Source organism: Mizuhopecten yessoensis, unplaced genomic scaffold, assembly GCF_002113885.1.
Source record: "Mizuhopecten yessoensis strain PY_sf001 unplaced genomic scaffold, ASM211388v2 scaffold8149, whole genome shotgun sequence".
In the NCBI taxonomy this organism is placed as follows: Eukaryota; Metazoa; Mollusca; class Bivalvia; order Pectinida; family Pectinidae; genus Mizuhopecten; species Mizuhopecten yessoensis.
The window spans coordinates 359,616-383,701 of NW_018407403.1; the positions used below are offsets into that span (position 1 = coordinate 359,616).

The window sequence follows — 24,086 nt, forward strand, 5'->3', positions numbered from 1 at the left end:
GCCCTAACACTGCTGTTCCAGGTGTCTTTACAACAAGGCAGAATACCATTAGAGTGGAAGAAGGCAGATGTCACACCCATCTTTAAGAAGGGAGCGAAGAACCGACCGGAAAACTACAGACCTGTCTCCCTTACGTCTGTTATCTGTAAGCTGTTGGAGCACGTCATTTGTAGCAGCTTGACAAAACATCTGGACCATCACAACATCCTCACAGACGCACAACATGGCTTCAGGAAGCGGCGCTCCTGCGAAATGCAACTGATCCTAACCATTCAGGACCTAGCCAAATGTGTCGACAGCCAGGGCCAAATAGACGTCATTCTCTTGGACTTCTCAATAGCGCATGTAGACTGTCTTTCCCGACAGAACTTTCCCTATCTTGAAAAGCAGTTACGCTATCTCACAGTTATAACTAACATTATAAGACTATTTCATGCCCGAGGGTGTAGGGTAGGGAAATTCCACCCGAAGGGTTTTCAAATTTGGTTAAAAATGATGCTTTGCCGAAGGTTTTCCCAAAATTTGAAAATCCCGAGGGTGGAATTTCCCTATCCTCTTGGGTATGAAAGAGTATTTTTCTCTCATTCCAACCACCAGAATAAGCTCAGAAACCATGAAAATGCGTTTGAACTGGACACCATTTTGAAAATATCAATCTCCCCTGAGCTTTTTAGACGAAAACGAATCAGCAAGCCGGATTAAGCATATCCCATATTGGCAAACAGAGTTTGCGCATAAAAAATACTCACATCTTTCTAACGTGTACGGTAAATATATCGTAAAAAGGTTTTTAATTTCATCATGTCGCCTTTTCCGCATTGCGACATCGGAGAGTTCTTAATTTGTGACGTCACGTCATTGTTGAGTCATTGTTAATAGATTAAGATTAATAGAATCTTCCCCTGCTCTGACGGTGTGACAGAGAAATCTCCAACCCGAGGGGTGATGTTCTTTGGTTGTCTAACCCGAGGCTCTGCCGAGGGTTAGAGAACCAAAGAAATCACCCCGAGGGTTGGAGATTTGTCTGTTACACCCTCAAGGTAGGGGATGATTATTTTTCTCCCATCCTATTATTTCAGTCACAGCTCCACCGACAGTAGTCTGCCATGTTTGTAAACAAAAACACATGTGGGGTATGCATATCGTCATTCACTTTTGATGACCCACAATTACCGATGACGCATTTTAATGACGACACAATTGAACACGTGCTAATCGGCACAAGGCTATCTCCCCCCTAGGGGGAGACAAGCTGATCTTTCCCGGCTAAAACGGGAGATATGCCTGTGAAGGTTGGGGGAATAATAGAATCTGTTCCGTGGACAGGGATATCTCAACCCGAGTGTAAGAGTTTGGCTGACCAGCACGAGGCTTGAGATATCCCTGTCTATGGAATAGACCCATGTTGGATTATATTTCTCACATACAAATAAACAAATTCCAGTCGGAATAAACATCGATCTTATTCTTCCTGCTAACCCCAAAGTCCTAGGGTTGAGACGGATGATTCCCCATTCACAACAGTTGTATGACATCACGGATACAATAAAATGACGTCACGTCGACAATCCATTATTATGACGTCATAGCGCGTGACAGTTATCTTTCCCTACCCCGTGTAAGATAGAAGTTATCTTTTCCTAGCAATAATGGGGGACACACCTGTGAAGTTTGGAAGAAAGAAATTTCCTACGCCACTTAACCTGGACAGCTCTATCTTACCCACATTTAAATGAGAGAAAAGTTTATATTGACGAAAAATCTGTTTCTAGAATTTCTTAAAATATTAAAGAAAATGTCTGTGATGGAATTTGATTGGAATGAAAAACAAACTCAAAAGAAAATCTACAGGCATACAAACATGTATATACAAAGGATAAATGTCGAATACATCCTTACTATGAACATTGAATTGAAAATAAAACCGAATGCAAAAAACACTTGATTGAAGCATTTTGTCAGGGAGGGAACTGAACCAAGCTATTACATCTTTATCACAATGTGCATTGTCTTGGTATGTGTTTCCGTCTCCGAATCTTTATTGTATGATTTGTATACATTGTGTGAAACCTGCAGCACGCGATTACTCCCTGCTGATATATAGTGTGATAGGATTCGGTAAAATATTTATTATTTTGATTCATGTTCCCGTGGCGTGCAGGGTAGGGTGCATTTTGATGAACTGCTAGAAGAGTGCTTGTAGCATCAATGACCACGTGACCCATTTTCCGAGCGTCCCGTACCAGCCAATTATCATAGAGTTTTTGGCCGATTTGAACTTCCGGTATATCTTTCCAGTGGTAGCTTCGGGATGTAATGAAGTAATCGATTCCCAACCATTCATTCATCAACTTTCCTCTCTTGGCAGCTCTTTCAATATTCTTCCAAGAACTTGCTTCTTTGAGTGTGACATTCGGCGTGTCCATCCGGCGACCCACTACCATATATGTCCGATTAACAACTAAAGACGAATTTGTAATTTCCTGTAAACTTTTGATGAAAGAATCAGTGAAAAGTATATCCCCATTAGCAAATCCATATAGTTTTGAATCTGGTTGCAGTTGCATGGCTTCTATGAACATATCCTTAAGAACGGGATGGCCTTTGACTTGTCGTCTAACTGGTAGCACCATCCATCCTAACTGTTTATATTTGTCCGGAATTTTATCATTGGTGAACAGTATGATGTTCACATGAGGCTGTAGTAGAGGCCAGTTACGTAAAGTGCTGTTATACACTTTGAATCTTTTAGGGAAGGTCATCCATGACGTAAACATTGTAATTAGTGGGGGTTGCTTTCTGTAAGGATTCTGATGGAATTGTCTTGCATCTTCTTCCTTATAGAAATAACTAAATGCACGAGACGAATACCGGATGTAGATATATCCGACAGATCCAGTGATAACCACAAAGATCCAAAACGTCTTCAATAAATTCATACTGGTTTCTTCAGCCTGAAAGTACAAAAGGAATCATAGATGTTTTTTTCAATTCTTAATAACAGTATAAATATAAAACGTTGACACAGGAAGATATGAAAATAAGGACTAATATATATACATTTGATATAGCGCCATATCTAGCTAACATCGGTCACTCTAAAGCGCTTTATACTACATAGATATACAATTAATACAATTAGCATAAACATTAATCAATACAATATTTGAGGAATTCAGAAGCTGCCTTATAAGGCGCTAATTTCTAGTCCTATGCCACCTGGCTAATATCTCCATTTGTGTTTATGCTTTGTGTGTGCTGGAGATGTACTGTGTTCTGTTTGTAGTGGGACCGTGCTTCCAACGGCATCATTTATAGTATCACCTCACTTGAATGCTACAGCACAGATACCACAACATCGACCGCAGACCATTTTATCCATGTGTACGACGACTTCTGGGATCGAAATCCGGCCGCATGCGTGGAAGGCTGGAATGTAAACCACTCGACCAATCCGCCGTTGCCTGTTGCATTAATTATTATTTTACAAAATGATTACACTTTATACCCAACATTGCCATCATATTCTGATCGACAAAATTTGCATTGGACATATATTTAGAACCCTGTTACACTTTCTTGAATATTTATGCAGAAAGAAAACTTAATGTTCTAAATCCTTATTTATATGTTTCCTGGTAAAATACATAATTTGTATTACGGATTGTTATTATACCATTTTCAATAATTATTGATATCTCTATTTTAACAGGTTGTCATCAATTCATGTTATACTCATAGATTGTTATGACTGTTAAATTGTTTCTGATTTCAATCTTCAGTCTTTTTTTTTTAAGATTTGAAAACACCTTTTTAACATTTATGGTATGCAACAGAGATCCGTTCAAAAATATTCAATGATGAATCTGTGAAAATATATTCGAACGAAATTGTTCTGCACACCGTCATAAATATTAAAAAGAAACAGTTCAGTCCTTAGATTTAAGTAAAAAAAAAATGTAAAAAGAAAGAATTTATTTCATCGTACTTTGTGATCTGATCATTTGGTTTAAAATACATTTTAGACAAACTGTCTTACAGAATGGTCGAACAGACATTTCTGCAGGAAAAAGATCGGGTTTTCTATGGTAAACAATTCCGGCCAATCGGCGACCGTCATTTGAAAACTATTTGGGGAATATCCATCATAATTTAATTTTGACGTCACGTCATGGTAGGTCCCAGACTTCTCCGGAAAGACAAGAGCAGATTATGATTGGAAATCATTCATCTGTTATGGTTCTGACTGGTATTGGATTATAACATTTTTGGTTGCATTCTACAATTCTAGCACTGCCCAACCACGTACTCATTTACAGCTGAGTAGACTTTGACAAGTAAAGTATCTTGCTCAAAGATACAACACAGTGCCGTGACGTGACTAGAACACACAACCCTTCGGTCACGACCCCGGCGTTCTACCACTAGACTACCGTGCATCCATATATACCGATAAGTGTGATTATTCTAGTCGCATTAAGCAACTTTCACGTTTTCAAAGAAGGAGCAGGGTAAGTCACAATGACAGCATAAGTGAGCATTGTCATAGATGTATAAATTCCTCAATTAGATCAAAGGCAAGCATAACACTTGCCCATAATACTACCTGAAATTGACATATACTTGTATCTATCGAAACGTTTTGTTGTAAGTGTGTGGCCATCAGCATGGGATAGTCGGAAAAAGTTGTATCAGAAACGCAGGTTATCTCGAAAGTGTCAACGCTCGATTATTACATCCAACAGGATTACAAAGCAAGGTGCGAAAGTGTCAACGCCCGATATTACATCTCAACACGATTACAAAACAAGGTGCGAAAGTGTCAACGATCGATATTACATCTCAACAAGATTACAAAGCATGGTGCGAAAGTGTCAACGCTCGATATTACATCGCAACAAGATTATAAAGCAAGGTGCGAAAGAGTCAACGCTCGATATTACATCTCAACAAGATTGCAAAACAAGGTGCGAAAGTGTAAACGCCCGATATTACATCTCAACAAGATTACAAAGCAAGCTGCGAAAGTGTCAACGCCCGATATTACATCTCAAGATTACAAAACAAGGAGCGAAAGTGTCAACGCTCGATATTACATCCCAACAAGATTATAAAGCAAGGTGCGAAAGCATCAACGCTCGTTATTACCTCTCAACAAGATTATAAAACAAGGTGCGAAAGTGTCAACGCTCGAAATTACATTTAAACAAGATTACAAAGCAAGGTGCAAGGAATCAAAAATAGTGCTAGCAAACAGAGAGAAAATAGGAAGATACCAAATAATGGCATGTTACATCTCAACAAGATTACAAAGCAAGGTGAGAAAGTGTCAACGCTCGATATTACATCTCATCAAGATTACAAAGCAAGGTGCGAAAGTGTCAAAGCTCGATATTACATCTTAACAAGATTATAAAGCAAGGTGCGAAAGTGCCAACGCTCGATATTACGTCTCAACAAGATTATAAAGCAAGGTGCGAAAGCGTCAACGCCCGATATTACATCTAAACAAGATCACAAAGCAAGGTGCGAAAGTATCAACGCTCGATATTACATCTAAACAAGATTACAAAGCAAGGAGCGAAAGTATCAACGCTCGAAATTACATCTCAACAAGATTACAAAGCAAAGTGCGAAAGTGTCAACGCTCGATATTACACCTCAACAAGATTGCAAAACAAGGTGCGAAAGTCTCAACGCCCGATATTACATCTCAACAAGATTATAAAGCAAGTTGCGAAAGTGTCAACGCTCGATATTACATCTAAACAAGATTACAAAGCAAGGTGCGAAAGAATCAACGCTCGATATTTCATCTCAACAAGATTACAAAGCAAGGTGCGAAATTGTCAACGCTCGATATTACATCTCAACAAGACTACAAAACAAGGTGCGAAAGTGTCAACGCTCGAAATTACATTTAAACAAGATTCTCAACAAGATTACAAAGCAAGGTGCGAAAGTTTCAACGCTCGATATTACATCTCAACAAGACTACAAAACAAGGTGCGAAAGTGTCAACGCTCGATATTTCATCTCAACAAGATTACAACGCAAGGTGCGAAAGTGTCAACGCTCGATATTTCATCTCAACAAGATTACAACGCAAGGTGCGAAAGTGTCAACGCTCGATATTTCATCTTAACAAGATTATAAAGCAAGGTGCGAAAGTTTCAACGCTCGATATTACATCTCAACAAGATCACAAAGCAAGGTGCGAAAGTGTCAACGCTCGATATTATATCTCAACAAGATTATAAAGCAAGGTGCGGAAGTGTCAACGCTCGATATTACATCTCAACAATATTACAAAGCAAGGTGCGAAAGTGTCAACGCTCTATATTACATCTCAACAAGATTATAAAGCAAGTTGCGAAAGTGTCAACGCTCGATATTACATCCCAACAAGATTATAAAGCAAGGTGCGAAAGCATCAACGCTCGTTATTACCTCTCAACAAGATTATAAAACAAGGTGCGAAAGTGTCAACGCTCGATATTACACCTCAACAAGATTGCAAAACAAGGTGCGAAAGTCTCAACGCCCGATATTACATCTCAACAAGATAACAAGGCAAGGTGCGAAAGTGTCAACGCTCGATATTATATCTCAACAAGATTATAAAGCAAGGTGCGAAAGTATCAACGCTCGATATTTCATCTCAACAAGATTACAACGCAAGGTGCGAAAGTGTCAACGCTCGATATTACATCTCAACAAGATTGCAAAACAAGGTGCGAAAGTGTCAACGCCCGATATTACATCTCAACAAGATTACAAAACAAGGTGCGAAAGTGTCAACGCTCGAAATTACATTTAAACAAGATTACAAAGCAAGGTGCAAGGAATCAAAAATAGTGCTAGCAAACAGAGAGAAAATAGGAAGATACCAAATAATGGCATGGGTACATCAGATTTATATTTGTCGCTTTTGTGTCTCCGAAAAGGCCAAAAAGGTTTATCTAGAATTGTGCAAGTGGTTCCCACATAAGTTGCCACTTATATCATGGCGTGGTTATTAATAGCTATATTCTGTTCTCATTCCTCGACCTGCTGAGTTGGGAAAATACATTATACTATTTCAACGTATGTTTCTATAAAGGACATATTTCTATAGTATAACAAAATAAACGTGATTTATTTTAGAACAATTATGAAACAAGTTATATCAATTTATATTAGTCAGTCTTGTTGGCCCGGATGTAAGCGCGTGGGGGTGTTAATGAAGGAGAAACCGGAGTACCCGGAGAAAGCCCACGTGGCCGGGCAGGTGAACCCATATCAATTTTCATTTTTATAAAATCTTTTTAATGTTTAATTTAAGCGTTTTGATATATACATGTACATACTGTTCATACTTAATACTGATCTTAACGTATTTCTCGGCATTATAAAGAAACATTTACAACAGAGGGAGAAGTAGGTGCTTGCAGTAATTTTAAGAATTCCTGTCCCACTGCGCTCTGACTTTTTCCAGTATACAGTAATCTCTCCTTAATTTCGATTTGGATATAAATGTTGGGCCAAAACACTTCCGTTGATCATGTAGCTAAGTCGGTTTAAAAAAAAAAGGGGGGGGGGTATACAAATATAAGGTCCTGGTTTCGAATCCATGTCTAGTCCATGCTTTCATTTTTAAACCTAAGAGGAACTATTGGTATATATTTACAAAGTGGCTATTGACACTCGGGCTAGATAAGCACAAAACGGTATGCCGGGTGGCGGATTCCGGAAAGTTTTCATGTGGCGATAGTAATTGTGCGTAGACGGTTGTGCATATCCGGATTTAACAAAGAACGATAAATGTAAGCTTTGGTCAACAATAAAACTAAGTGAATGGATTATTGACTTAATTTAACAATGTGTATCAGTATATACACTTAAGAAAACGTGTTTAGTTACTTATTATTACAAATTATGATTCGTTGTTGCTAGGTGTTCCGAACGGCCGAGTAAGAGTTGTTCAGAATTTTCGAAAACGGCATTTCTATTGTATTGCCGCGTTGTGATTATATCATTTAAATCTAAGCTGAAAAATCATTTGTAAAAGTGATATATTTCAGTATTTGTTTTGAAGTTCGCACATCACATGGAAAACGTTGACGTAACTTAATGTTGTTGTCATGGTCGTTGTGCATTTGTTTGCTTTTATAGAAAGCAATGTTACAGCAAAATGTAGAAAGTTACAGCTTCATGAAGGTAAACGATGAGCATGTTTATTTTGTGTTTTTTATTTAAGTGTACACTCTCAAATACTTTTGTATGGAAGGTGGTTATTTTTTGTCTTTCTTGTGTATATGAACAAGATATGATAATCGTACTGGTCCTTGCATGAGTGAATTATAAATATTCATAATATCAGAACTTTGATCCGTGATAATATACTAAAGTGTTTAAATATAAATCAAATTAAAATGATTATTCTGTCTTAGTAATTTTTCATAAAAGTCCCGTAAAGTATGGTTTTCGTGTCCGAAATTACTTTAATTAATTATAAAATTATCAATATCAAAGTCAAACATCAAATGCAAAGTTCAGTGTTTGGTCGTATCCTGGGTTTGGTTTAGTTTGTTTGGCTTTTTTAAGGACGTGCCAGGTTTTGGTTGTGGAGGAAAGTCGGAGTACCCGGAGAAAATCGTGTGTTTGTGAAATCATGGGACGAAGTGTTCTTTGTGGTGTTCCTGTACTGTCCATGTCTTGTGCGCATGTGTCTGTAGGTACATGTAATGTCAATGTCTTGTGCGCATGTGTCTGTAGGTACATGTTATGTCCATGTCTTGTGGACATGTGTCGGTAGGTACATGTACTGTCCATGTCTTGGGCGCATGTGTCTGTAGGTCCATGTACTGTCCATGTCTTGTGCACATGTAGGTACATGTAATGTCAATGTCTTGTGCGCATGTGTCTGTAGGTACTTGTACTGTCCATGTCTTGTGCACATATATCTGTAGGTCCATGTACTGTCCATATCTTGTGCACATGTGTCTGTAGGTACATGTATTGTCCATGTCCTGTGCGCATGTGTATGTAGGTACATGTACTGTCCATGTCTTATAGGTCCATGTAATGTCCATGTCTTGTGGGCATGTGTCTGTAGGTTCATGTACTGTCCATGTCTTGTGCGCATCTGTCTGTAGAAGCATGTACTGTCCATGTCTTGTGCGCATGTATCTGTAGGTACATGTACTGTCCATATCTTGTGCACCTGTGTCTGTAGGTACATGTACTGTCCATGTCTTGGGCGCATGTGTCTGTAGGTCCATGTACTGTCCATGTCTTGTGCGCATGTATCTGTAGGTACATGTACTGTCCATATCTTGTGCACATGTGTCTGTAGGTACATGTACTGTCAATGTCTTGTGCACATGTGTCTATAGGTCCATGTACTGTCCATGTCTTGTGCACATGTGTCTGTAGGTACATGTACTGTCCATGTCTTGTGCACATGTGTCTATAGGTCCATGTAATGTCCATGTCTTGTGCGCATGTGTCTGTAGGTACATGTACTGTCCATGTCTTGTGCACATGTGTCTGTAGGTACATGTACTGTCCATGTCTTGTGCGCATGTGTCTGTAGGTACATGTACTGTCCATGTCTTGTGCGCATGTGTCTGTAGGTACATGTACTGTCCATGTCTTGTGCGCATGTGTCTGTAGGTACATGTACTGTCCATGTCTTGTGCGCATGTGTCTGTAGGTACATGTACTGTCCATGTCTTGTGCGCATGTGTCTGTAGGTACATGTACTGTCCATGTCTTGTGCGCATGTGTCTGTAGGTACATGTACTGTCCATGTCTTGTGCGCATGTGTCTGTAGGTACATGTACTGTCCATGTCTTGTGCGCATGTGTCTGTAGGTACATGTACTGTCCATGTCTTGTGCGCATGTGTCTGTAGGTACATGTACTGTCCATGTCTTGTGCGCATGTGTCTGTAGGTACATGTACTGTCCATGTCTTGTGCGCATGTGTCTGTAGGTACATGTACTGTCCATGTCTTGTGCGCATGTGTCTGTAGGTACATGTACTGTCCATGTCTTGTGCGCATGTGTCTGTAGGTACATGTACTGTCCATGTCTTGTGCGCATGTGTCTGTAGGTACATGTACTGTCCATGTCTTGTGCGCATGTGTCTGTAGGTACATGTACTGTCCATGTCTTGTGCGCATGTGTCTGTAGGTACATGTACTGTCCATGTCTTGTGCGCATGTGTCTGTAGGTACATGTACTGTCCATGTCTTGTGCGCATGTGTCTGTAGGTACATGTACTGTCCATGTCTTGTGCGCATGTGTCTGTAGGTACATGTACTGTCCATGTCTTGTGCGCATGTGTCTGTAGGTACATGTACTGTCCATGTCTTGTGCGCATGTGTCTGTAGGTACATGTACTGTCCATGTCTTGTGCGCATGTGTCTGTAGGTACATGTACTGTCCATGTCTTGTGCGCATGTGTCTGTAGGTACATGTACTGTCCATGTCTTGTGCGCATGTGTCTGTAGGTACATGTACTGTCCATGTCTTGTGCGCATGTGTCTGTAGGTACATGTACTGTCCATGTCTTGTGCGCATGTGTCTGTAGGTACATGTACTGTCCATGTCTTGTGCGCATGTGTCTGTAGGTACATGTACTGTCCATGTCTTGTGCGCATGTGTCTGTAGGTACATGTACTGTCCATGTCTTGTGCGCATGTGTCTGTAGGTACATGTACTGTCCATGTCTTGTGCGCATGTGTCTGTAGGTACATGTACTGTCCATGTCTTGTGCGCATGTGTCTGTAGGTACATGTACTGTCCATGTCTTGTGCGCATGTGTCTGTAGGTACATGTACTGTCCATGTCTTGTGCGCATGTGTCTGTAGGTACATGTACTGTCCATGTCTTGTGCGCATGTGTCTGTAGGTACATGTACTGTCCATGTCTTGTGCGCATGTGTCTGTAGGTACATGTACTGTCCATGTCTTGTGCGCATGTGTCTGTAGGTACATGTACTGTCCATGTCTTGTGCGCATGTGTCTGTAGGTACATGTACTGTCCATGTCTTGTGCGCATGTGTCTGTAGGTACATGTACTGTCCATGTCTTGTGCGCATGTGTCTGTAGGTACATGTACTGTCCATGTCTTGTGCGCATGTGTCTGTAGGTACATGTACTGTCCATGTCTTGTGCGCATGTGTCTGTAGGTACATGTACTGTCCATGTCTTGTGCGCATGTGTCTGTAGGTACATGTACTGTCCATGTCTTGTGCGCATGTGTCTGTAGGTACATGTACTGTCCATGTCTTGTGCGCATGTGTCTGTAGGTACATGTACTGTCCATGTCTTGTGCGCATGTGTCTGTAGGTACATGTACTGTCCATGTCTTGTGCGCATGTGTCTGTAGGTACATGTACTGTCCATGTCTTGTGCGCATGTGTCTGTAGGTACATGTACTGTCCATGTCTTGTGCGCATGTGTCTGTAGGTACATGTACTGTCCATGTCTTGTGCGCATGTGTCTGTAGGTACATGTACTGTCCATGTCTTGTGCGCATGTGTCTGTAGGTACATGTACTGTCCATGTCTTGTGCGCATGTGTCTGTAGGTACATGTACTGTCCATGTCTTGTGCGCATGTGTCTGTAGGTACATGTACTGTCCATGTCTTGTGCGCATGTGTCTGTAGGTACATGTACTGTCCATGTCTTGTGCGCATGTGTCTGTAGGTACATGTACTGTCCATGTCTTGTGCGCATGTGTCTGTAGGTACATGTACTGTCCATGTCTTGTGCGCATGTGTCTGTAGGTACATGTACTGTCCATGTCTTGTGCGCATGTGTCTGTAGGTACATGTACTGTCCATGTCTTGTGCGCATGTGTCTGTAGGTACATGTACTGTCCATGTCTTGTGCGCATGTGTCTGTAGGTACATGTACTGTCCATGTCTTGTGCGCATGTGTCTGTAGGTACATGTACTGTCCATGTCTTGTGCGCATGTGTCTGTAGGTACATGTACTGTCCATGTCTTGTGCGCATGTGTCTGTAGGTACATGTACTGTCCATGTCTTGTGCGCATGTGTCTGTAGGTACATGTACTGTCCATGTCTTGTGCGCATGTGTCTGTAGGTACATGTACTGTCCATGTCTTGTGCGCATGTGTCTGTAGGTACATGTACTGTCCATGTCTTGTGCGCATGTGTCTGTAGGTACATGTACTGTCCATGTCTTGTGCGCATGTGTCTGTAGGTACATGTACTGTCCATGTCTTGTGCGCATGTGTCTGTAGGTACATGTACTGTCCATGTCTTGTGCGCATGTGTCTGTAGGTACATGTACTGTCCATGTCTTGTGCGCATGTGTCTGTAGGTACATGTACTGTCCATGTCTTGTGCGCATGTGTCTGTAGGTACATGTACTGTCCATGTCTTGTGCGCATGTGTCTGTAGGTACATGTACTGTCCATGTCTTGTGCGCATGTGTCTGTAGGTACATGTACTGTCCATGTCTTGTGCGCATGTGTCTGTAGGTACATGTACTGTCCATGTCTTGTGCGCATGTGTCTGTAGGTACATGTACTGTCCATGTCTTGTGCGCATGTGTCTGTAGGTACATGTACTGTCCATGTCTTGTGCGCATGTGTCTGTAGGTACATGTACTGTCCATGTCTTGTGCGCATGTGTCTGTAGGTACATGTACTGTCCATGTCTTGTGCGCATGTGTCTGTAGGTACATGTACTGTCCATGTCTTGTGCGCATGTGTCTGTAGGTACATGTACTGTCCATGTCTTGTGCGCATGTGTCTGTAGGTACATGTACTGTCCATGTCTTGTGCGCATGTGTCTGTAGGTACATGTACTGTCCATGTCTTGTGCGCATGTGTCTGTAGGTACATGTACTGTCCATGTCTTGTGCGCATGTGTCTGTAGGTACATGTACTGTCCATGTCTTGTGCGCATGTGTCTGTAGGTACATGTACTGTCCATGTCTTGTGCGCATGTGTCTGTAGGTACATGTACTGTCCATGTCTTGTGCGCATGTGTCTGTAGGTACATGTACTGTCCATGTCTTGTGCGCATGTGTCTGTAGGTACATGTACTGTCCATGTCTTGTGCGCATGTGTCTGTAGGTACATGTACTGTCCATGTCTTGTGCGCATGTGTCTGTAGGTACATGTACTGTCCATGTCTTGTGCGCATGTGTCTGTAGGTACATGTACTGTCCATGTCTTGTGCGCATGTGTCTGTAGGTACATGTACTGTCCATGTCTTGTGCGCATGTGTCTGTAGGTACATGTACTGTCCATGTCTTGTGCGCATGTGTCTGTAGGTACATGTACTGTCCATGTCTTGTGCGCATGTGTCTGTAGGTACATGTACTGTCCATGTCTTGTGCGCATGTGTCTGTAGGTACATGTACTGTCCATGTCTTGTGCGCATGTGTCTGTAGGTACATGTACTGTCCATGTCTTGTGCGCATGTGTCTGTAGGTACATGTACTGTCCATGTCTTGTGCGCATGTGTCTGTAGGTACATGTACTGTCCATGTCTTGTGCGCATGTGTCTGTAGGTACATGTACTGTCCATGTCTTGTGCGCATGTGTCTGTAGGTACATGTACTGTCCATGTCTTGTGCGCATGTGTCTGTAGGTACATGTACTGTCCATGTCTTGTGCGCATGTGTCTGTAGGTACATGTACTGTCCATGTCTTGTGCGCATGTGTCTGTAGGTACATGTACTGTCCATGTCTTGTGCGCATGTGTCTGTAGGTACATGTACTGTCCATGTCTTGTGCGCATGTGTCTGTAGGTACATGTACTGTCCATGTCTTGTGCGCATGTGTCTGTAGGTACATGTACTGTCCATGTCTTGTGCGCATGTGTCTGTAGGTACATGTACTGTCCATGTCTTGTGCGCATGTGTCTGTAGGTACATGTACTGTCCATGTCTTGTGCGCATGTGTCTGTAGGTACATGTACTGTCCATGTCTTGTGCGCATGTGTCTGTAGGTACATGTACTGTCCATGTCTTGTGCGCATGTGTCTGTAGGTACATGTACTGTCCATGTCTTGTGCGCATGTGTCTGTAGGTACATGTACTGTCCATGTCTTGTGCGCATGTGTCTGTAGGTACATGTACTGTCCATGTCTTGTGCGCATGTGTCTGTAGGTACATGTACTGTCCATGTCTTGTGCGCATGTGTCTGTAGGTACATGTACTGTCCATGTCTTGTGCGCATGTGTCTGTAGGTACATGTACTGTCCATGTCTTGTGCGCATGTGTCTGTAGGTACATGTACTGTCCATGTCTTGTGCGCATGTGTCTGTAGGTACATGTACTGTCCATGTCTTGTGCGCATGTGTCTGTAGGTACATGTACTGTCCATGTCTTGTGCGCATGTGTCTGTAGGTACATGTACTGTCCATGTCTTGTGCGCATGTGTCTGTAGGTACATGTACTGTCCATGTCTTGTGCGCATGTGTCTGTAGGTACATGTACTGTCCATGTCTTGTGCGCATGTGTCTGTAGGTACATGTACTGTCCATGTCTTGTGCGCATGTGTCTGTAGGTACATGTACTGTCCATGTCTTGTGCGCATGTGTCTGTAGGTACATGTACTGTCCATGTCTTGTGCGCATGTGTCTGTAGGTACATGTACTGTCCATGTCTTGTGCGCATGTGTCTGTAGGTACATGTACTGTCCATGTCTTGTGCGCATGTGTCTGTAGGTACATGTACTGTCCATGTCTTGTGCGCATGTGTCTGTAGGTACATGTACTGTCCATGTCTTGTGCGCATGTGTCTGTAGGTACATGTACTGTCCATGTCTTGTGCGCATGTGTCTGTAGGTACATGTACTGTCCATGTCTTGTGCGCATGTGTCTGTAGGTACATGTACTGTCCATGTCTTGTGCGCATGTGTCTGTAGGTACATGTACTGTCCATGTCTTGTGCGCATGTGTCTGTAGGTACATGTACTGTCCATGTCTTGTGCGCATGTGTCTGTAGGTACATGTACTGTCCATGTCTTGTGCGCATGTGTCTGTAGGTACATGTACTGTCCATGTCTTGTGCGCATGTGTCTGTAGGTACATGTACTGTCCATGTCTTGTGCGCATGTGTCTGTAGGTACATGTACTGTCCATGTCTTGTGCGCATGTGTCTGTAGGTACATGTACTGTCCATGTCTTGTGCGCATGTGTCTGTAGGTACATGTACTGTCCATGTCTTGTGCGCATGTGTCTGTAGGTACATGTACTGTCCATGTCTTGTGCGCATGTGTCTGTAGGTACATGTACTGTCCATGTCTTGTGCGCATGTGTCTGTAGGTACATGTACTGTCCATGTCTTGTGCGCATGTGTCTGTAGGTACATGTACTGTCCATGTCTTGTGCGCATGTGTCTGTAGGTACATGTACTGTCCATGTCTTGTGCGCATGTGTCTGTAGGTACATGTACTGTCCATGTCTTGTGCGCATGTGTCTGTAGGTACATGTACTGTCCATGTCTTGTGCGCATGTGTCTGTAGGTACATGTACTGTCCATGTCTTGTGCGCATGTGTCTGTAGGTACATGTACTGTCCATGTCTTGTGCGCATGTGTCTGTAGGTACATGTACTGTCCATGTCTTGTGCGCATGTGTCTGTAGGTACATGTACTGTCCATGTCTTGTGCGCATGTGTCTGTAGGTACATGTACTGTCCATGTCTTGTGCGCATGTGTCTGTAGGTACATGTACTGTCCATGTCTTGTGCGCATGTGTCTGTAGGTACATGTACTGTCCATGTCTTGTGCGCATGTGTCTGTAGGTACATGTACTGTCCATGTCTTGTGCGCATGTGTCTGTAGGTACATGTACTGTCCATGTCTTGTGCGCATGTGTCTGTAGGTACATGTACTGTCCATGTCTTGTGCGCATGTGTCTGTAGGTACATGTACTGTCCATGTCTTGTGCGCATGTGTCTGTAGGTACATGTACTGTCCATGTCTTGTGCGCATGTGTCTGTAGGTACATGTACTGTCCATGTCTTGTGCGCATGTGTCTGTAGGTACATGTACTGTCCATGTCTTGTGCGCATGTGTCTGTAGGTACATGTACTGTCCATGTCTTGTGCGCATGTGTCTGTAGGTACATGTACTGTCCATGTCTTGTGCGCATGTGTCTGTAGGTACATGTACTGTCCATGTCTTGTGCGCATGTGTCTGTAGGTACATGTACTGTCCATGTCTTGTGCGCATGTGTCTGTAGGTACATGTACTGTCCATGTCTTGTGCGCATGTGTCTGTAGGTACATGTACTGTCCATGTCTTGTGCGCATGTGTCTGTAGGTACATGTACTGTCCATGTCTTGTGCGCATGTGTCTGTAGGTACATGTACTGTCCATGTCTTGTGCGCATGTGTCTGTAGGTACATGTACTGTCCATGTCTTGTGCGCATGTGTCTGTAGGTACATGTACTGTCCATGTCTTGTGCGCATGTGTCTGTAGGTACATGTACTGTCCATGTCTTGTGCGCATGTGTCTGTAGGTACATGTACTGTCCATGTCTTGTGCGCATGTGTCTGTAGGTACATGTACTGTCCATGTCTTGTGCGCATGTGTCTGTAGGTACATGTACTGTCCATGTCTTGTGCGCATGTGTCTGTAGGTACATGTAATGTCCATGTCTTGTGCGCATGTGTCTGTAGGTACATGTATTGTCCATGTCTTGTGCACATGTGTATGTAGGTACATGTACTGTCCATGTCCTGTGTGCATGTGTCTGTAGGTACATGTACTGTCCATGTCTTGTACACATGTGTCTGTAGGTACGTGTACTGTTCATGTCTTGTGCACATGTGTCTGTAGGTACATGTAATGTCCATGTCTTGTGCGCATGTATCTGTAGGTACATGTACTGTCCATGTCTTGTGCCCATGTGTCTGTAGGTACATGTACTGTCCATGTCTTCTGCGCATGTGTCTGTAGGTACATGTACTGTCCAGGTCTTGTGTACATGTGTCTGTAGGTACATGTAATGTCCATGTCTTGTGCACATGTGCCTGTAGGCTGTAGGTACATGTACTGTCCATGTCTTGTGCACATGCGTCTGTAGGTACATGTACTGTCCATGTCTTGTGCCCATGTGTCTGTAGGTACATGTACTGACCATGTCTTGTGCGCATGTGTCTGTAGGTACATGTATTGTCCATTTCTTGTGCACATGTGTATGTAGGTACATGTACTGGCCATGTCCTGTGTGCATGTGTCTGTAGGTACATGTACTATCCAGGTCTTGTGTACATGTGTCTGTAGGTACATGTAATGTCCATGTCTTGTGCAAATGTGTCTGTAGGTACATGTACTGTCCATGTCTTATGCGCTGTGCACATGTGTCTGTAGGTACATGTACTGTCCCTGTCTTGTGCGCATGTGTCTGTAGGTACATGTACTCTCCATGGTACATGTACTGTCCATGTCTTGTGCACATGTGACTGTAGGTACATGTACTGTCCATGTCTTGTGCGCATGAGTCTGTAGGTACATGTACTGTCCATGTCTTGTGTGCATGTGTCTGTAGGTACATGTATTGTCCATGTCTTGTGCGCATGTGGCTGTAGGTACATGTACTGACCATGTCTTGTGCGCATGTGTCTGTAGGTACATGTACTCTCCATGGTACATGTACTGTCCATGTCTTGTGCACATGTGACTGTACGTACATGTTATGTCCATGTCTTGTGCACATGTGTCTGTAGGTAAATGTACTGTCCATGTCTTGTGCACATGTGTCTGTAGGAACATGTACTGTCCATGTCTTGTGCACATGTGTCCGTAGGTACATGTACTGTCCATGTCTTGTGCGCATGTCTCTGTAGGTTCATGTAATGTCCATGTCTTGTGCGCATGTGTCTGTAGGTACAGGTACTGTCCATGTCTTGTGCGCATGTGTCTGTATGTACATGTATTGTCCATGTCTTGTGCACATGTGTATGTAGGTACATGTACTGTCCATGTCTTGTGCGCATGTCTCTGTAGGTTCATGTAATGTCCATGTCTTGTGCGCATGTGTCTGTATGTACATGTATTGTCCATGTCTTGTGCACATGTGTATGTAGGTACATGTACTGTCCATGTCCTGTGCGCATGTGTCTGTAGGTACATGTACTGTCCATGTCTTATGCGCATGTGTCTGTAGGTACATGTACTGTCCATGTCTTGTGCACATGTGACTGTAGGTACATGTACTGTCCATGTCTTGTGCGCATGTGTCTGTAGGTACATGTACTCTCCATGTCTTGTGTACATGTGTCTGTAGGTACATATACTGTCCATGTCTTGTGCGCATGTGTCTTTATGTACATATACTGTCCATTTCTTGTGCACATATGTCTGTAGGTACATGTATTGTCCATGTCTTGTGCGCATGTGTCTGTAGGTACATGTACTGACCATGTCTTGTGCGCATGTGTCTGTAGGTACATGTACTGTCCATGTCTTGTGCCCATGTTTCTGTAGGTACATGTACATTGACCTTTTACATGACCTGGCATTTAATTGATCAATATACCCAGGTAGACGAAAGAGACCCTTGGGGAGGGCTAGTTGTTGTAGGCATCGGTTCCTCTTGGAAAAAAATAATACTATTTAGAAATATAAAGGACCAGACGATATCGTATACATCGTATGTACCTTTAGATTGGACAGATCCAATTCATAAAAGATCAGCAGATGACATTCTACCCATAGTCGGACCATACATCTATATTTCATTGTATATTATCTTGTACCGGTACCCGTATTTGTATGTGATCATAATCACGAAAACATATGATAGCGTTTTAAGAGGTAGTAGGAAAGAGTGAGGTTCAAAGACCGGACATATCTAATTTTGTTGGATTCAGTCATGCGTTGATTTGAATCTATCACTTACCTTTCTTTTTGTTGAAAATTACACACATGTACGGGTACACCAACTCTCCATTTCTCATTTACTCTGGTCAAGCTGTGTTAACATGTTGGCTGCCTGCCTATACACATGAGGACCGAACTCAAATCGTTACCGTCCAGAAATACTAGTGATGTGTATTGTAACCCAGACGTAAAGCTACCCTAAGGTGAAATGTAAATTAGGTTTGATTCAACAGAGGCCTTGTCGCTGTACATTTTCATTGTCATTATCTTAAATAGATATTTAAATCTCTGTTGACCACTGGAAAATAGCATTAAATGTACTTATAAGGGTCGAATCGTGTTCTGTTCTGGTTCATTGAGCATCCAGTTTAAAAATAGTCTATAGAGACAAACTTTATTTGAACTGTGTTACCTCAACAAAAATATTTGGATCCTTCAAGAAGTATGGTGTTTACGTAGAATGAGTATCTATATTATCCAGATTGGTAAGTATTGATTATGAAGAGTTCTTTTTGCACAACCAATAACATTTTCTATGTAACGTTTCGTGACTAATACGATATTTACACTGTCACCTTCATCAGACAAATGACCAGTGAAGCGTATAAACACAAAGGGGTAAAATGTGTACGAGTTGTCCACAAAAATCGATGTCGATTCGGCTACGTACAATAGTTGTTATATATGTACCGAAATGACTCGATCAGCTACGCTTTGTTTAATATTCTATTCTTCTTTGACTTTATTCCTCCATAAATGAAGAGTACATATAAAAATGTAATAATATTTAGATAAAGAATTAGAAAAATAAGTAGATATCAATAAAGTGAAGGCATAGCAAAGGTTACATAAATGACATATATTGATCGTACTAAGTCAAGGCGTCAATGAGGGAAAATACATGAAACAGGAAATATAAGAAGGGGAAAAAATAAAAATACATGATTGAGACAAACTCAATTTGATTGGTTCAAAGTCATGTAAATACATACATATATATACACATTTACTGGAAAGTGAATTCAGCAGCTTTAACAGAAAAGCAACAGCACTCGTATGCAAACCTAGTGCAGCACTAATCATCCGGGAATAGTTCCCGTATATTGTCAGGAATGTGTCCTAATCGGATACAGAGAATTTCCGTCTATCTAAACTGTCTAACTCTAACCAGATGTCGTAAATGACCACGTTGGTACTTTTATAAACACATAGGTGTTTCTGGTACAATCGTAATAAAAATGCAAAGTCTTACTTATAAGACTTATTCTTATTTGAATTTCTAATTCATTTTATCCTCGGTTACACAAGCGGCTCCACTTACGCCAGACACATATTGACCACGCGTACATCACGTGAACGGTCAACGCTGATTGGTCAACTTAAGTGGTCACGGTTGAGTGGAGCGCACTTGAACTTCACCTTCGTCAGGGATCAGCAACAGTGCACAGACTGTTTTTGTGAATATTGACAAAAACACACATTTGTGTCAGTATTACCCTACATTTAACCCATTTTGGACTCACGACACTGCATGTGAACAATTTCATTCGTTTCGGAGCTGCAACTGGTAAATATGTTTGCATGATTTGTTGTTTGTGGGCGTACGAACTTTTATGAGACTCTTTGTTTACATTGTCACGGTTGAGCATGACGGGACCTACTCCCATAACATGAGAGGCCGCTGGTCGGCCTTTTTTCAATCGGATATGATTTTGCCGACTGCGACCTCTCATTTCCGAAGCACACATTTAAAACATTGCTTCTGGATTAATACAAAATAGCAGGGGGGATTTCAAACGGAACGAAAAGATACGGAGTTTGTTTGTATTCCACTTGTGAAACATTACATGTATTCCATTTTTGTATTAACCGGAAAAATCATGGCAAATGCTGTCTGCTTCGCTTCGAATGAGGAAAAACTCATTATTTATGTCTTTGACACGATTTTTTTCTCATATAGTCATGGATTTACGGAAAGGAATATTTATTGGACCCTTTTGACCATTTAAATGTATGTTAAAACGATATACTCTTTCTTAATCCGAACTTTGAAAATGTGATCGTCAGCATCGGGAAAATCAGCTATGGGCAGTTAGAGGTTACGCAGCGCCTGTCAAAAGTTTTTCGCCGTGTAAAACCTCTAACATTGTTGGAGTAGACGGGACCCAACCCGACAGGGACAGTGCTTGTTTTAGGACACAGTTTTATTTCACGGTTAGAGCAATATGTCAAAAAAGACGAACGATGTTGGAATTTTGGGCTTCGAAGTGATATGATTAATATGACAGGTTTCCCGGGTGGTACCACTCCGAACCTGATCAATCGTTTACAACGGGGTAACATCATGGTTGGAGAACGCGCAGTGTGTCTTCAGATTGGGGGAAACTGTCTCAGTCGTCCTGGAAACACGCCTGACGTAGTAGTGCGAAACATCGCCAATTTAGTAGGAATTTTGAAAACTGAATACGGGGTGCAGTGTGTCGTAGTGTCGGAACTGTTTCGCCGATTAAAGACAAGACCACACAAGAACGGCGTGTGTGTTGTTATTTACAACCCGCGTATTACACAAACGAACAGTCTACTGATCAGGGACGTTATTAGTCGGTTACCGGGATAATTGTTTTATTCCTTGTGTAAGACACATCGGAGAGTAGACATACAAATAGTACAGTATATTCCAAATACAATGATACATGTATACAATAATAGTCAAATGCAATATGATGCATATTGTACAATGGCATACGTGATAACTCATTAATCGTGCAGTACGACAAAATGACATCATAAGAGACAGCATTTTACACTGAAATACACCAACATCGTAAGGTTCCGATACAGTGAAATCATAACAATAGTATATTACAATGTTAATAATACTATGCCGTACGATAACAGGATTAAATATAGCTACATACATTGAATCGCACATATGCATAAAATCTCACGGATGTTCACCTCCGATAAAGTCTCACGGCGTGGGACATGAATTTACGGAAAGTCCTCAAACCCTCACGTTTTTTAATGATCGATTGGTGAACCCTTTTCCTGTTGTTGTTTACTCGAAGTCTTACTTACTTAGTGTATCTTTTCAACATCAAGTGCTTTATGAAAGCCCCATACTTCTGCACTGTAACTTAAGACGCTATTAATATAAGTGTCGAATACAGAACATTGTGTTTTGATATTAAAATTATGATTTTTGAACTTTTAACAAAGCGCATAATATGCCTTATTACCTTGATCTGCAACATGCTTTTGAGTGATATACAATTTACCGTTGTTATTAAAGAGCATGCCTAGGTTATTAAACTGGTCGACGACTTGGAGCGCTTTAGTGTCGTAAAACCATTTTTCGGTGTTTCTTATCCCGCCAACATTCCTGAAAACTACTATTTTCGTCTTATCAGTGTTCAAATTGAGTTAGTACTTGTTATTATATGATTTCAGAGCTTCCAGAATATGTTGTAAATTTTCTGGCGTTTCTGCAAATAGCACCGTATCGTCAGCATACATTACAAGAAAAATGTTAATTAAATTAATTTCAATAGATGGACAACTTTCTTTTATGAAATGAATTTCACAGTCATTGACGAACATGGAGTATAAAATGGGTGAGAAAATTTCCCCCTGGAAAAGACCGATTGTATTTGAAAAAAAAACCTGAATGAAAATCATTGTGCTTTACACATGACTTAACTGAACTATACAACGATTGAATTTTACGTAACATTTTCCCTCTAACAGCCTGCTTAATCAATTTGCACCACATATGAGATCTGTCGATTACGTCAAAAGCCTTCTTGTAATCAACAAAGCAACAGTAAAGTCTACCACCTTTTCTACTTAAATATCTATTAATTAAAGTCTGAAGTACAAATATTGCATCAACGGCTGAATGTCCGGGTCTAAAACCAAATTGAGCGTCTGTTATTACATTATTTTTAACATCCCAATTCACTAGTCGTTTATTCAATATGGAGGTAAACATCTTCCCCATACAACTGACTAGAGTAATGCCCTTGTAATTATTTGTATTTTCTATATCGCCTTTCTTATATACTGGGGTGATACTCTCAGTAGACCAAGCTTCAGGGGAGAATCCCTAATTGAAAAATATAATTAAAAAGTTTGATTAAATATGGAACAAGTATATCCTTGCAATCAATAAAAAGTTCATTAAGCATTTTGTCCCCACCACAACTTTCATTTCTACTCAACTTAACTTAATGTATTGCAGAAATAACTTCTTTTTCTGTAATATGGTTGTCGAGTTCTTCAAATACACATGACAAATTATTTTCATCTTAAGTTGTTTCGCCTATCTCGTGAACTGGATAACCTTGACAACTTAAATCTTTAAAATGATTGTAGAATTTGTCAAGAGAAATTTTGTTAGAACTTTAAATTTTCGTTTCGAAAAGTATTTATAAAAATGTTTCGGGTTGTGTTTTCTAAGATACTCCATCATATCACCCTCCTGTCGCTGATATTCTCTTTTCAGTCTTAATGCAAATTTCTTATAATCAGTTTTTTTCTCAATTAATATTCTATGATTATATGTAAGGCATCTTTGTATATATTATATTTCTGCTTACATGGAAGATTAAACCAGGGTTTATCCTCATGCTAAATAGTTGTTTTCTTTGAGACATTATCAGTTATAGTTGACTTACATCTATGTACATTCACAGTGGTAAACAAATCTCATTTAGAAAAGAACAAAGTTTGTCAACACATACTTTGACATCTGACTTGTTTAACAAAGGTGTAACGAGGAGTTTACTTAATACATTGGTATTTTGACTAAGATTTTGTCTAATGAGTTTACGTTATTATCACTCAACTTTACATTTTCACAAACATATCTAGCATGAGTTTGATTTCCAGGTAATTCTTCATCAAAATTTATATCTAATCTCAATTAAAAGATAAAGGTGAGTGATCAGGCATAGTTACAACATTACCAGACTTAAATTCTTTTACATTATGAAAATTGTCACCCTCAACTAAAAGGTAATCTATAAGGTTTGTACCAATAGAACTGAAAAAGTAACACTTCCATCCGGGTCACCTGAGTGACGTCCATTTAATATCCTAAAACTAGTAGATTTACATTCGTCTGCTGGATAACCGATACACCGGTAGTGAAGCGGACGTAAAACCTATCAATCAATCAATCAAAAAAAAAAGTAGATTTACACAGAGACAATAACTTTCTTC

At 41.0% G+C, this 24,086-nt stretch overlaps 2 protein-coding genes across 4 annotated transcripts in view; one reads left to right on the plus strand and one right to left on the minus strand.

Annotated features, from left to right (window-relative positions):
• LOC110455141 overlaps nucleotides 1–24,086 on the plus strand; it is a 39,377-nt gene that overhangs the window by 9,556 nt on the left and 5,735 nt on the right. The window contains exon 1 of one of the 3 annotated variants that reach the window (XM_021505093.1): nucleotides 19,267–19,348. The exons of 1 other annotated variant lie outside the window; for it this stretch is intronic. The gene's annotated coding sequence lies outside the window, so the exon portion shown is untranslated. Of the gene's footprint in view, nucleotides 1–19,266; nucleotides 19,349–20,297; nucleotides 20,431–24,086 lie in introns of those variants that run through there. One more of the 3 variants, XM_021505092.1, reaches the window with a different exon arrangement.
• LOC110455142 lies at nucleotides 1,895–18,942 on the minus strand. The gene is made up of 2 exons (XM_021505095.1): nucleotides 18,883–18,942; nucleotides 1,895–2,954 (listed from the first exon to the last, which is right to left on the minus strand). The coding sequence occupies exon 2, from the start codon at nucleotides 2,937–2,939 to the stop codon at nucleotides 1,995–1,997; it is 945 nt and encodes a 314-aa protein (XP_021360770.1). The 5' UTR covers nucleotides 2,940–2,954; nucleotides 18,883–18,942; the 3' UTR covers nucleotides 1,895–1,994.

Coding starts and splice junctions, on each gene's coding strand:
- LOC110455142 (XM_021505095.1), bottom strand. CDS start 2,939: ATGAATTTATTGAAGACGTTTTGGATCTTTGTGGTTATCACTGGATCT.